At 36.4% G+C, this 15,927-nt stretch overlaps 1 protein-coding gene across 1 annotated transcript; it reads left to right on the plus strand.

The window, feature by feature from the left end:
* Positions 1–1,083: 1,083 nt before the first annotated feature.
* Positions 1,084–3,145, plus strand: LOC149939188 (uncharacterized). The gene is made up of 2 exons (XM_090179033.1): positions 1,084–1,489; positions 1,533–3,145. Exons 1-2 carry the CDS (start codon positions 1,084–1,086, stop codon positions 3,143–3,145), a joined length of 2,019 nt encoding a protein of 672 aa, XP_090035159.1.
* The last annotated feature ends 12,782 nt before the right edge of the window (positions 3,146–15,927 follow it).

Consider the following 15,927-nt stretch of genomic DNA (forward strand, 5'->3'; position numbering starts at 1 on the left):
ATGATGTTATCATCTATTTTTTGGTCAAAATTAGGCCTACACAACCTTGTATTTAAAATTTTACGCGCTTAATAGTTTAGCCTTGGCATTATCAAACTGGATTCCGAAGTGACATTTTTGTGAATAAATGTATGAAATGACCTCCCCCAGCCACTTTTTTTGGTTTTTTAGGCGGAAATGTATTACCACCAATAATTCTGAGGTTCAGTCGAGTGTGAATTCTGATTACAGAGTGGGTCTTTGCGATTAAATGTTTCAAATGACCTCCCCCAGCCACTTTTTAGGTTTTTCAGGTGGAAATGTATTACCACCAATAATTCTGAGGTTCAGTCGAGTGTGAATTCTGATTCCAGAGTGGGTCTTTGCGATTAAATGTTTCAAATGACCTCCCCCAGCCACTTTTTAGGTTTTTTAGGTGGAAATGTATTACCACCAATAATTCTGAGGTTCAGTCGAGTGTTAATTCTGATTCCAGAGTGGGTCTTTGCGATTAAATGTTTCAAATTACCTCCCCCAGCCACTTTTTAGGCTTTCTAGGTGGAAATGTAATTCCACCAATAATTCTGAGGTTCAGTCGAGTGGAAATTCTGATTTCAGAGTGATGTCGTTGCCACTTTTAAGGTTTTTTTTTAGTAGAAATAGATGATTTACTATTTAACTCTGGCAAAATGATTTCAGTATATTTACAATTCTTTTGCCAAAATCTAAATTTTTAAATATTTGTGACATATATGGTAAATAGAAATGAGATCTTTTATTAGTTTTGTGCACATTTATGCTAAATATTACCACTTGATCCAGTATAGGAAATTTGAGTTAATTTGTTTTGGCAGCCACCCTATATAAATTTTTAAACATTTTTTTATTTGCAATCACAATTTAATCATAAATTAAACCAACTTGGGTAATTCCTCAAAGCTTAACATTCTTGATAACAAGCTTTTTTAATTTTTGAGTAAAATATTTGGGATCTTAAATGAAAATATGTTGAAGTCATCGCTTTGAAGTTAAGCTTTAGTTTTCCTAGAGTGAAAGTTGTATTGAAATTTTAATTGAAATAGTTTTTAAAGATAAAGTGTCAGAATGGAAAATTTTGAAGTATCAGAGCGTCAGAAACGGCGACGTGTTTCTAGGACAGTGAACTCGCAAATGCTAGATATATTTGCTGCACAGATTGAACAAAATGTAGACAATACAGAAAATGTTTTACCAGAAGCACCATTAGTTGAACCAAATATAGTAGATCAAAATTTTCCCTTGGAACCATTCGGTAGCCCAGTAAATCCAGAATTACCTTCAGATTTTAGAAATTCCAGTAGCTCTTCGGAGGATAGTATAGAAGCTGGAGACCAGGAACTAGTCAATGACCTTTTTCCAGTGGAAGATGAAAATTTGGAAAACCAAAATCACCCTCAATCCTTAAGGAATGATTTGCAGAAATGGGCTCTCGAACATAAAATCAGTCACGAAGGCTTAAATGACTTGCTCAGTATTCTTAAACCTCATCACCCTAATCTTCCGCTTAATTCAAGAACATACTGTAGATGTTTTAAATAATGGGGAGTATCACCATTTGGGAGTAAGAAATGAGCTTATTACAAAGATTGAATCTGGCTTGATTAATCCGGAGTTAGATCAAATAACAATCTCGATTAATATTGATGGGTTACCCATTTATAAAAGTGTCAGAGGAGAGTTTTGGCCCATTCTTGTCCGTACTACTGATACAGTTGACTCTACACCCTTTCCAGTTGGAATATTTTATGGTCCTGGAAAACCTGATCCACTCGAGAAATTTCTTGGTAAATTTCTTGAAGAAACTCTCGATATACTAATTAATGGAATTTATGTTCAAGATAAGATTTTTACTGTGAAAGTCGAAGCCATTATATGTTATGCTCCTGCACGAGCATATTTGAAATGTATAAAGTACCACAGCGGATACTGGGGGTGTGATTTTTGTGAAACAAAAGGTCAATACTTAGATAAAGTAATTTTCGTGGAATTTGATGCTCCCCTTAGAACTGATCCGAGCTTTCGTATTAAAACTCAAATGGAACATCACACGCCTCAACAAGATTCGCCATTTTTGGAATTACCAATCGATATGATTTATAACTTTCCCCTTGACTATATGCACCTTGTGTGCATTGGTTGTGTTAAGCGGATAATCAAGAGTTTATCACAAGCCAAATCTAAAGTAAAACAGCCATCTCATGTAATCACTGAACTCTTCCTCAAACTTTTCGAATTTTCTCACCACACACCAGTAGAATTTTCTCGTAAGCCTCGTAACCTTAAAGACATTAACATTTGGAAAGCCACGGAGCTCAGACAATTTTTATTGTATACTGGTGTTTTTGTTTTCAAGTCAATTCTACCCGACAACTTGGTGCAACATTTTCAACTTTTGCATTGCGCCATTTATATTCTATGTATGCCATCTCCGGAAGATGAATTTATTACCTACGCTGAATCGCTTTTAGAACAGTTTGTTGCGAGTGCGCACAATTTTTATGGCCGGGGCATTTATGTTTATAATATACATAATTTGGTGCATATTGCTAAGCATGCTAGAATATATGGTAGCTTAGATAATTTCTCCTCGTTTCCATATGAGTCTTATTTGGGAAGACTAAAAAAACTTGTACGAAGCCCCCATAAGCCTTTGCAACAGGTCGTAAACCGTTTAACTGAATTGAGCCAAGTGAAATTTGAAATTTCCTCCAAGAAGAAAATTGAGCCGAAAATAGAGCATAATAATGGACCACTAGTTGATAATATTCGGGGTAAACAATATAGAAAACTATTATTCAATGGCTTTGTCTTTTCTATTAAAAATGGTGACAATTGTTGCAAAATGCAAGATGGAACTATAATTTTACTTGAAAATATAGTCAAAGAGCATACCAAATATTTTTTTATTGGGAGGTCTTTTAAAGATGTTGCTGATGCATATACATATCCGTGCAATTCTTCTAAACTGGGAATTCTTAAAGTTGAAAGACTATCTAGTTTGAGGTCTTGGCCATTAGAATTGGTTGACCAAAATGTTATTTTTTGCCTCTTGGAAATTCATGTGGAGTCTCAATACCTTTATTACACACCTTCTGACTATTGCATCAATCTATCATATATGTTATGATATTCCAATTATCAGTGGTAAGGAAATTTTCTAGATTGCTATTTAACTGAGACAACCGTAGCTGCACGGGCTTGAAAGTATTGTTTCAGGTTTGTGGTACATTATGTTCTATGGACAAGACACACTTGCTAGCCCGTGCAGCTACAGAGACAACTACAAATTAAAAAAACTATATCCTAGAATAGAGTAATTTATAAAAGTTTCCTGTAATCTTAGTGGTTTTTTTAGCTTGCAAGTGTGATTCATTTCATTAAATAATTAGGTTTTGGTTTTAGAAACAGTTTTTGGTCGTTGAGTTTAGGGAGCTGTCCGATACGGGTGAAAAAGAAATAAGTATTATACGTTCTTCGTGGTATAATCCTGTAAAAAAAACAATGTTTTTGGCCACCATTTGTATCAAACCAGAAAATGGTTAAAGCATTGTTAAATAATGAAAAACCAACTTCAAGATGGAGAGTATATGATATCACAAGAATGTTTTACGAAACGGGTAGGTCTTTTTATCTACTTTAATTGTTAATATTATTGTAACCAGGCCAAATGTTTAAATTGCAGATGACTTTAAAATAGCCAAAGACCAAATGATTAAATTTGAAACACAGTCAGACGTAGGCACAGAAAATGAAGGTGTTGATGTAGAGACCGGAAATAAGAGAAAGCCCAAAGTTCCTGATAGGTATGGTAGGGAAGAAACGGACGAGGACTCCAGTGATAATGGTAAATTTGCAAAAAAAAAACTAACCACAATGACATTTCGATATTACAATTTTATGGGCTTTTACCAAGGCAAACAAAAACACAAGAAGAAAAGATTATCGAAGACTACACCCAAGAAGAAAACAGTAAAGGACACTACACCGACTAAGCATCTTCCATTAGTTCCGGAGTTCCCAACGTTAGGTAAGTACTGGTATCATTAATTTTATACATTTTCCAACACATAACAATGTTATTTTGGGAGGAAAAGGGAAAAACTTAAGAGATTGTACATGCTTAGTATTAGGGCTACATGTAGCTGTACTGTTTCATCTGCCTGTAATGGTGTTCAGATATTTTGGTAGTAGTGAACCTCTTAATTGAGAGATAATAAGATTCATATAGTGATTTCATTTAGTTTAGCTTTACCAATGGTTTTTCTATTGACAGCTTGTTAATAACGACTTGCCTTTTGTATCATTATAATTTTTACGGTATAAAGATATAAACTTTTAATCCAATTCTAATGTACTGTTAATTTAGGAAATAAAAACAAACCAGATGGGAAAAGTAACAACTCTAGTTCTGATAATATTTTCCAGAAGTCAACATCAATTTGCAGTGCAATTTCTGGTACTCTAATAAATAAGACTTAATTAGTAATAATCAGCTATAGTCTAATACCCTAGGCACTAATAGAGGCCTAAGTCATCTTGCAACTTGTAAGACCTTTTAACCAGTGCCTATGGGTTATAATGCGTAGGAGGGTGGTGGCAAGCCCTACATGCCACTAACTATTACCGTTAACCTCAGCAAGTTTTTATAGAAAGGGGAAACCCAAGATCTTTGGGGGAAAACCCTTAAACCAGTGGGGAGAGAACTTGCAATCTCTACTCAGGAGTTGGTCTGAATTTTCACCCTGTTCCACTAACTGGGATCAAACCGGGCTCCTTTTGCTGCAAGGCGAAAGTGTGAACCACTACGCCACCCCATATTCATGGTCATAGGTGTGCCCAACTTTTTCATTTTGTGCCCTCTAATTTTTACCCCCTTATAATTATAATTTTGCACACTTGTAATAAACCCTTATTCCAGGAACCGTGAAACGGCGAGTTTACAACGTTTTATATTTATGATATAACTGTTAACAATGGGTTCTACGCTATAAGTTAGCGGTCTCCATCTCTAATCAAGGAGACTCCAATAATTATAATAATCTACTTCCTGTAATTATTGCGCCTCCTATAATTAAAATTTAATATGATTTTGTAAGATGTGAAATTTTATCAATTTATCTACCAGGCATATTTGGGGAATTTTGCTACCGCTTTCCCTTACTTGGCAACCTAGTTTTATCAAATTTTGTGTTCCTCTGTTAAATTTTAGTTTAGGCCCACCTAGCCCTATCCGTGCGCAGATCTATGTTTATTGTGCATTGTTTCCCTTATAGAATCAACTTGTTTTAATGAGATTCAAAGTTCGGATTCTGAATTTGATGATGCTCTTCTTACCCAAAAGCGAATTCGAAAAGATGTTCCAAAAATGGCTGATTTCAATGGTAAGAATATACTAGACAAAAAATCACGCAACACATTTCAAATTCATTTGCTGAGTCTCATATCACTTTCAAATGTATATAATTATAGTTAAGAAGAACTCTGCATCTTCTCTTGCTGCCTCAAATTTTTCAAGCAACTCCAACTGTGATCCTACTGTTAGTAAGAAAGGTAAACCATACTTTATATTCTGACTTTGAATACCGTGAAAAGTTTTGCAACCGGCTGGATAAGTCAGGGCATTTCAAAATTAAATCTTAAAGTAAGGGAAATTTATTATTCCATAGAATATATCGACTTTTATTTATTTATTATTATCAACATAAATTACCCAAAAATTGTAATAAATTACTATAGTTTACTTATGTTATCTTATTATCAATTACCTGGTGTACAAAATCTCTACCAGATACTATCCCTTATTATTAGTTCAATTTCAACCAATTTGTTTGGTGTCTGGTTTTTTAATATAGGCTGAGAGTATAAACATGTACTGTGCTGCATTTTTAAAAATTCTCTGAATTGGATTGTTTGTACAAATGTAGTAACCTACTATTTTTTCTAAATAGTTATAGAACAAATTATGAAAAATCAAGAGTATATAAAACATCAAGTTGATTTAATCGCCCAAATGCTGAATAAAACTCTTATAGAGAAGTGTACCATTTCAAAATTGGACTTAGAGAAATACGAACTGCAGATACCGGCAAACACTATTGAGGATTTGGATGCCATTGAAAGGTTTGCCAGTTCTGGAGCCAATTAAGATACATTGGTAATAAACTTTCAAGATTAACGTAAAAATGTGTTATTCAAAGATTATCTTTGGGGTAGATATCGTACTTAGGAGGTCTTGGGGGCAAATCAGTTGGTGATTGCACGAGAAAAGTAATGTCATCACTACTGTCTGACAACCTTGGTATTAATTTAAATTGGGCGGGGCGTAGCAAAAAAGGATTTATCTCTAATTCTCCAAGACGTCATTATTGGTAATTTAAAGCTATTTGTAGTTGTGAAATCATAAATTAAAATTAAAATGGTTATAGCTGCAGTACGTTCAAATAAAATCTTCAATAATGCTGAAGAGCTTCAAATTGCCAATGCAGTAAAAGATTGGCTGAAGTTTTCAAAGACAAGGTTGAGAAATAAAAAACAGTTGAATTCAGATGTTTCTTCTCAAATATCTCCAGCCATTTCTACAGGGCAAAATAGCTGTGATGATTTAGAAGCGTTTAAACTTCTGACAAATATGTCACAGTAGAATTCCAAGATATAATAAACTACCTTACGTGCCTTCAATACTTTTTACATGGTTACTTTAAAATACTTGTAAGAAAGTACCTGTTTTTTTGTTCATTGTAAGCCAAGTAGTGTTCATACAAAATTTATTTTCCATTTTTTTTATAATTGAAATCCTGTTAACATCTACAAATGCATGTCACAGTATAAATCCAAGATGAGACAATTAATTCTACTACTTAAAGTTCCCTCAATACTTTTTACATCGTTACTTCAAAAAGATTTGTGATAAATAAAGTACCTGATTTTAATTTTTTATCCATTGTAAGTCAACAATGTGTTAAAATAAAGTTTTAAATATTTTATTTTTATAATTGAAATAGACGTTAGTGTTCATGCGTAGTATAAAAATAGTGAATCACTATAACATGCAATTATAGTGCATGGAACTATCGTATACTGTCAACTAATTTAAAAAAAACTATTTAAAAACATTGAATGAAGGTTTTATATATATTCATACATAAGTATATAAAGGTTTATTAATCGTTGCTTGCAACGTTTTATAGCAGTTAATTAACCGTTTCAACAACGTTTTCCTAATAACGATATAAATGCGTTGTTTATAATAACGTTAGTATTTGGAAGATTATTATGGGAAACATAACGTTTTTTATACGTTGCCAGACTCGTTCTGTCACCGGACATCGTCAACGTCGCACTCAACGTTTAATCTCAACCTAAAATTAACCGTTATTGAAAGGTTAATCAACGAGTTTTTGCTACATGGGTAGTTAGGCCTCTTTATAAATAAAAAAAGAAACCAATTGATGAACTGCAATAAACATCTTAATCAGTCGATAAAACGTTTAAAATAAATTACGAAGTAATGACGACCCAGTTAAAAACCAGACCAACATAATGTAAGAGCACGATGTATACCACTCGAAATTATCTTCATAAATGAACCATTACGCTTGAAAACTAAATATTCTAAGCACACAATGGATAAAAATATACGACTGAAAAAACCAAATAAATTACAAAAACTAACTAACCCTTTAACCATCTTATCTCATGACTGCGCTAAAACAAGATTTGACCTTTAAATTTTCATACGTAAAAACATTTAGACTTTAAAAACTATTAATATACTCTTCCGCTTAAGAGAGAGGTAAAACGAATCAAGAATATATTCATTTAAAAAGGGGATAGCAGCTGGACCAGTTCACCTTCGTGTGTGCTAAGACTTAAATCTTTTCACTCTTGGATTTAAAGGATCAACGGTAATTACTGCACTCTCGGCTGCTCGCAAATCGTCATTATTATAGCGAGGAAGTCACGGAGAGGAGAGGGGAAAAACCCGCAATAAATGCAATAGATCAAAATATTCTGGAGAAACACACAATGAAGTTCACCCCAGCTAAGGCTCATTATCGAAGGGTCAATGCACCAAATTTCCGCTATCTTGCACGGGAACTTAATATAAAAACTATGATTGATGACTTTAAAGAGTGTAATAAAGATCTGAAATGTTCTCGTGAAACCTACCGCAAAAAAATAAAAGAAACGAATATCTCATTAAAGAACCAATATAATAATAATAATAATCAGCTTGGTTAATACCCAAGGCACAACCCTAGGCCAACATCATCTACCGATTTGTATTGCCTTTAATTCAGGTGGCTGGTTTAAATGGCGATGGAGGGTGTTGGAAAGCCCTTCCTGCCACGCGAGCCAACAGCGCTCTACACATACTATTACCGTTAACCTCAACAAGTTTTTACGGAAAGGGGAAACTGAAGAACTTGGCGGAAAACCCATTTAACCAGTGACGAGGTAACTTGAAAAATACGTGCAGAAGGAGTGTTACAAATTGGGATCAAACTCGGCTCCTCTTGTTACGAGGCGAAAGTAGTAACTTTCCGCCATCCCACTTTCGGGGTTGACGGTCGGTTTTAAACTTTCATTCACATTGTTCTCTTTTGTACAATTAGTTTGCCTACTTATATGGGGTTCGTTATGCGATGTTTTTATTTATATTTAATCGAAATTAAAGATATAAAATTGTTTATTTATGAAGCTTGGCTCAGATTTTCAAAAAGGTCCTTAAATCATTTAAATTCACTCTAAGAATGCAATTTCCCGATGGATATTGTTTTGATGTTCTTCGTTTGGCGTATCCTATTATTGAGGCTGTGTCTTTATTTCGTCACCATCATTGATGAATATCTGACATTAGTTTCGCCATCCTCCGAATGAAAAGGCAATAAAGTTGGAATTTAAGATATTTGAATGTGAAAAAAGATTTCCGGTTAACATTTTCTTTATCTCTACTTTCAGACTTTAAATTTTAATTATAATTAATGTTGTGCTTATTTGGTATCCAAAAAGTTATTGCTAGATAAATTTTTACATTTTATTTATAAATATAAACCATTATAATAATCATGATTAGTGTAACATTTCAAATTTGATTTGATTTATTCATGATCACCAAGTGATAATACAATGAAACCCTTAAAGGTCCTCCGCTTCATAGCCAGTGTCAAAGAGAGTCTGAAATTTTTTCTGTTATTTAAATTACTTTTGTACTATTCAAGAATTGTCCGTCAGTTTAATTAGACTTTATCTCGGAACTTTTTTATCTAAATGTGCGAGGCTTAAAAAATGCTTTGAAAAGGAGTAATATCTCAAACTCTTTCCCCGTACCCAGAATATGGAGCGGAGAGTGGGGGGTTTTTAATTTCACAAAGCTTGACTATTTTTGTTTTAAATGTTTTTCCAGTTTCATCAACGGAGCTTCAAATACTAGACTTATCAGTAGAGAAACCGGATAAATTACAGCGATAAATCCAACGTACAGAAGAAGCTAAAATATAAAAAACAAAATTAATATCAGATTACACAAAATATTCCAAAACATTAGACCGGCTTTAGGGTGCACTAACAACAGTTGTCAGATAACAAGTTCGGTTTATTGGTTTATTTCTATCGATCAGTATATATTACAGGGAGTAGAAACTTAAATGAAAAATCCCCTACGAGCTACGACCTGTAAAATATCTAGTGCCCTAGCTTTTGCTAGCAGAAATGTAAAATTCGATATTCCAATTAACAAGTAGGCCTCCTATCTGGAAACCCATTATGTATTAATTGTTTTTTTTTTGTAAAAGTATTGCTATTGAATATTAAACTTTTTCAATCATATTTCCAGGAAATTCAGTAAAAAGGGTGTTAACAAAAAAACGATTCAAATAAGTCGAAATCTACTTTTATGACCGATTTCAAATTATCAGTTCACATAGCTCGTGCAGGGGAACGTTTGAAACGGAATATTTCAATGACCATAAACCATGTCTTCAAGGTCATTAATTTTTTTCTCGAGAACCGGTGAGTATAGAGCCTTGGTTCCAATAAGAAAGGTGTACGACTTGACCTAATGCAAATCGGCCAATCAGAAGCCGAAAAATTTAAGGCAAAACAAGAAGGTGATCGAGGTATTTGAATTAAAAATAGATTAGCACTGGATCGTTGTTGCACTTGGTAGCTTAAGTCTATGCCGCCATTTTTGCCGTAAGGGTTTTATCTAACGGAAAAGAATGAGTGGCGCTGCTATTTTTTTTTGTTACATAAAGGTGGCAAATATATATTTTTTCTCCCGTACCACCATAAAAGTTCATCGAAAAATTATTCAGTTATTTTGTTAGTAGATGGCAATGGAAACCTGTAGTGCATATTTAATGGCAACATAATTACCGTCGTTTGATGCTCCATGTGATAGGTACTCTTCAGAGAAAAGAAATAATATTCCAAAACGAAAATATGCACGAAGTAAGTGCAATAGGTGAGACGACTAAAAGGAATCCAAATCTTCGAAGACAAAAAGAGGTTGACAACACCTGCGTTCCAAAATCATATTTTGAAATATAAGTTATTCTCTTCTAATATTTTTAAAGTTAATGGGTATAATAGGAAATAAGGAGGAAGTTAAAATTTGAAAATTTAACTGGCACGTTAAATGTTTTAATAAAAAAATATAATTAAACGATTTCACACTTCATGTGTGATAATTTGTTTTACTTCGTAACACGCGAAAAGAATACAGTTTGATATTGTGAAAAAATTTGAAACCACATATGACTTAGTTATGGAATCCGGAAAAATAATAAAACTTAGTTTATATTGTTTAAAATTAATAAAATTATATTAACCATGGTAAAAAATTTAACCTTTATGATTAGTTTATATTGTCATAACATCAGAATTTTTTTTATAAAATGCATTAATATTGGGTTCATAAAACTGCATTGTTTTCAAAACAACGAAAAAATCCATAAAAAAGACGAAACATTCGAAAAAGTATGAAACGTTAATTAATTTGTCCTCTTTCTATTAGAAAATATAGCATTTTTTCATTTTTAACTAGTTTTTCAGATAAAAGTTAGTGGTCTGTTTTTGTTAGAATTCATAAAATTTCTTTTAATTTCATATTTTACCATTAACTTTATTACACACGTAGAAAGATATAACACTTACCGCCATAACCATTCAATGAAGTAATTATTACCCAGCAAACAAGCAGTGCCCATATCGAACGGGTTGAACTCAAAACAATTAGCAACAAAGGTTTTGCCATAGGGTAGTTGTAGAATTCATAAAACATGCCATAAGTTAAAATTACAGCAGTTGTCCAACCAAAATATATCCAACCCTAAAATTGAAAATGAAATTTGGTATAAATTCATATTAATGTTATAGAGAATTTACAAGTCTACATTATAAAATAAATTGTGTTTTGTTTGTTCGGACAAGCGATTTTTTACGAAAACTCTTTTAGGTAGAAACTTAAAATTTTATCGTTTCATATACAGGGTGTCTTAAAATGATCGTATGTTGGTAAAGATAAAAAACGGCTGTTTTTTAAGCCAAATCATTTTAAATAATTTTTTATAGAAAATACAATTTACAAAGTAGAATTCCAGAATTTACGCGTCTTATTTTAAATGAGGTTCAACAATTTCACCGTTCGCTGCAATACAAATCCGTGCGCGATGAAGCATATTTTGAAACGAAGCACGGACCATCTCGGGAGTTACGAGTTGGAACGCTGCGATGATTCTCTGTCGTATATCTTCTTCGTTAGTGACAGGTGTTTTATACACTTCCTCGTTGAAGAATCCCCACAGGAAAAAGTCCGGTGGTGCGAAATCTGGGGACCTCGGAGGCCATCGTACTGGACCGTTCTTGCCTATCCATCGCCCAGGGAACTCGTTGTTAAGGTACTGCACGACGTGTCTTTCTTGGTAGGCAGGTGCACCGTCATGCTGGAACCAAAGGCGTGGGACGTCGACTAATGGCACATCTTCCAACTCGTCTGCGACTTCATTTTGAAGAAAGGTCAGGTAGTTCTGCCCATTGAATCGACGCGGAATCGGTTAAACGGGCCGTCTCTCCCAAAGGAGCACTCGTCGGACACAAGAATCAAACGGAGGAAATCTTCGTTTCCGTCGGCCAAAGTACAAAACCAGTCGCTGATCACCATCGTAAAGTGCTTGGTGGAGCGTGGCACGAAATAGGTGATAGTTATGACGGTTAAGGACACTCCAAACTTAGTACTTTGACAGTCCAAATCAGAGCAGGCCATTCTTGCGCTTGCTCGAGGGTAGGCGACAAAGTAGGCAATGACTGTGTCTTCCATGTTGATGCTGTCATGGCCAGGTCCGCGGATTCTGTGATTCACGTTGTTTCGGTTTCAAAGTCACGGACAGCACGGAGAACAATGTGGTGATTTGGACGATTGTCAGGATACAACTCTAGTCCTCAGCTGTACGAGGGTGGGTTTCGGGCAGCCCATGGTGTCGCCTTTTGTTGGCCCATGATGAGGGCGTTTGTTTGCTATATGTGGGGCAGCCCATGGTGTCGCCTTTTGTTGGCCCATGATTAGGGCGTTTGTTTGCTATATGTGGGGCAGTCACGATGGCTGTCTCACTGGCCGAACATTGTTTCGCAAAGCGCACTTTTGTCCCGGCTTCGTTAGTCTCGTAGGCGGCTGTAGTGCTTAAGGCGGAGCAGCGGGATACAAATACATACACTTATGTCAGGATACAACGGCCCTAAATGAGTAAGAGTGTGCAATAACTGGTGGCTTTACCGGGGAGTCTGGGTCAGGCTCTTGTAACCCATAAGGGCGGTGGCGCACTGGGAGAGGTTAGCTCTTTTCAAATGGTCCTATCTCTACCTCCGACTTCGGTCAGGTTAGGGCTGGATACTGAACTTCGGCTCAGGCTAACGGAGAGGGTCCGTGCAAACTGGCCGCTTCGGCGTATTGGGTAGCCTGCTGTGGGGCGGCATGCCTCCGTATGAGGGCACGGCGGTCCTGTTTCCCGGCCTTTTGGAGTCACACCGGGATATCCAGCTCCCTACACTAACTATTACCGTTAACCTTATTACAAAAATGTTACGTGTGTGTTAAGTTGTAATTTTCGACACGACCAATTCTTGTAATGCTAAATTCCTTAATGAACCAGACCATTTAAACAACTGGGACGTTTAAAATGACAGCTAGAAGAGCTAATTTTGTTTTAAAATATAAAATGCTAAATTATTCAATCGGAACGTAGAATTAACTATACTTTTGAGAAAAGATTTAGGTAACAAGAACGTGGAATCGAGGCGAGGATCAGCGCGCGCTACAGCTATTTCTGGTTTCCTGAAAATTATTAAACGCTGTCGATCAGTGTCATACAGTTGTTACGCTAGTTTCTTACGCTTTTACAAAAGGGAAATTTACTCTCCGCCATTAACGGTTTAACTTTAAATTTTTAGTGTAGGTAGAGTTAAAAGGTTCGGCTAGTGGCTACCTGTATCTTAGCAAGTTGCTAAAACTTGGTTACAGAAGGAATGCGAAGTATAGGCGCCGAAGCTGCTTGTGGGGGGGGGGGACCATTATCGCAGCGATAACTTCAAATATTCTACGTCAGTTGCCAGCCCCCGTAAGCTCTGAGACTCTTTTAACTTGGTTTCCACTCGGAACAAATATAGAGCGAATAGTAGACTCGCCTTAAGAAATTGTCCCAGATCCTTTGTTAGAAATAACTCTCACCTGGAAGCATTACCAAAGGCTGAATAGTTCGCGCTGTTTCTCACCAATTAGTTTTCACAAGCGACTATTGTTAATGTTTTATTGTTGACGTTTTTTATTGTTTAACTCCACATTTGTGTTTATATCTTCGGCGCATTAATGATAAGAAAAGCAACCTATAAGGAATACGCGTGTTCCAAAGCTGTGGCCTAAAAACCTTTATCGCATCCTAACTCGAGGCGCGGCTCTACCATTTAAAAACAATTAGTGTTTTAAAGATAGTAAAAATATAACATGTTGCCATAAATAAAAAATTAACGGCGTTAATAAATACTCTATAATAGAATGTTTTTATATGAAGTTCCATTTGACATAGTGAGCGAAGTAGGCAATCCCTAAAAACTGAAATTTAATCACGCGCGAATTGCTCGTGAGATAACGAAGATACGACAACTACAGTGACACTTTCTAAATACAAATTGACCCCACTGATTCTGAAAATCACATTTATTTTCTCCTAAAATCAATATTTTAGAAAGTTCAATATTCGGGAAATGCGCGTATTTCGGCGCGTGCTTAAAATTGTGTCACGCAAACAGCTGAAATTGATGGACAACGATACCCTTATTGATATTCTCGAATTCCGTTTCTTTGCGATTAACGGTTTTTGAATTAATCGGTTTTTACTGCAAAATCGCCCACAGCCAAAGACTTTTGAAAGAGAGTGTACCTGTATTTGCGTAAATTTTTTCAAACACGGTTGTTTTTACAACCGAAATCGGCACTCACGGTCGTGTTACTTCTTCGAGGATATGCGGCAAACAATATGCAAAAAAGTCATAATTAGGCTGACCCAATCCACGGAAACTAGATTCTTCATTACCAAACTGTTGAAAGTCACTGACAGCTTGCTTTTTTATATTTAGGGACGGCCTTCGGTTTAAAACAAAATCTCACCCACTCTTCTTGGATTTCGGCCGCCTTCTCCAAAGTACAGGGCCACCATTTCGGTACGCACTGTTCTTGAATAAGGAATCCTAATTCAAAAAATTAACCATCTCGATGATGTTATACAAAAAGTGGCTACCATTTAACTACGGAAAATGTACGTGAACATCAAGCCATTGTTGTCTAATTAGATGTTTCAAAAAAGACGAAGACTTAAGATCCAGTGTAGACGGAATATAAGGATACCCCTAGAATGGCCGAAAACCCGAAGATCCTAATCTTAAGAGTGGAGCTCGTAGAACAGATCTTCCAGTATAGCCTAGAGATCTACTTTCCGTAGACCTTAGAACAAGCAATGTCCACTGAAATCAGATATTTACTACCTCTTGGGAATCGAGTATCATGGAATAAACGTAGACTGAACACCCGAAAACCCGTTTTTATAACTTTCCGTAAAAACGGTATTGCTGGAGAGCAGATAATAGAACTTCCAGTGTGAACTGGAAACCTGAAGACCAAACGTCTCGTCGACAATTGTCTTCTATTTTAAGGGTGGGCAAAGGTTTAATTTGCGAGTTACCTCTGCTACTATGTCCTGCCCCTTAAGGGGTCGGAGTGTGCAATAACTGGTGGCTTTACCGGGGAGGCGGGGTCCGGCTGTTGTTACCCATACGGGCGGTGGCGCGCTGGGAGATGTTAGCTCCGTCCAAATGGTAATATTTCCAACTCCAACTTCGGTCCGGTGTGGGCTGGTAACTGGGCTTCGGCCCGGGCTAACGGAGAGGGTCCAGGCAAACTGGCTGCCTTGGCGTATTGGGTAACCTGCCGTGGGGCTGCGGGCCTCCGTTTGAGGGTACGGCGGTCCTGTTTCCCGGATATCCGGTGCCCACTGTGCCGGGTTACTTGGACGGCTGTGTGCTCGCAGTTCCCCTTTAGGAGCTCTTTCCAATGGGCTTGGCTCTCTACCTTCCTAGGTAGGGTGTCGGCCGGCGTTGCCAGAGCATCCGCTCTTATTCTCACTGCTGTGTGCGAAGTGGGGGCTGGTCAATCCTTCGCTGCACCTTCTGCTGGGTTGAGTGGCTTGCGTCAAGGGTGCGACCATCAGTAGTGGGGTTCTGCTACCCATGCTGGTTTTGTCAGATGTCCGGGCTTGTGGACGCTGGCGTAGGGCATTATGATGATAGACCTCCGGTGGTGTGGTGTGAATCTTACCGGTACACCGGGGCTATAAATCTGACGCATGCTACTATGTCCTACCT

The sequence above is a fragment of the Leiobunum rupestre genome, chromosome 6 (genome assembly GCF_980474605.1).
Source record: "Leiobunum rupestre chromosome 6, qqLeiRupe1.1.hap1, whole genome shotgun sequence".
Lineage (NCBI taxonomy): Eukaryota > Metazoa > Arthropoda > Arachnida > Opiliones > Sclerosomatidae > Leiobunum > Leiobunum rupestre.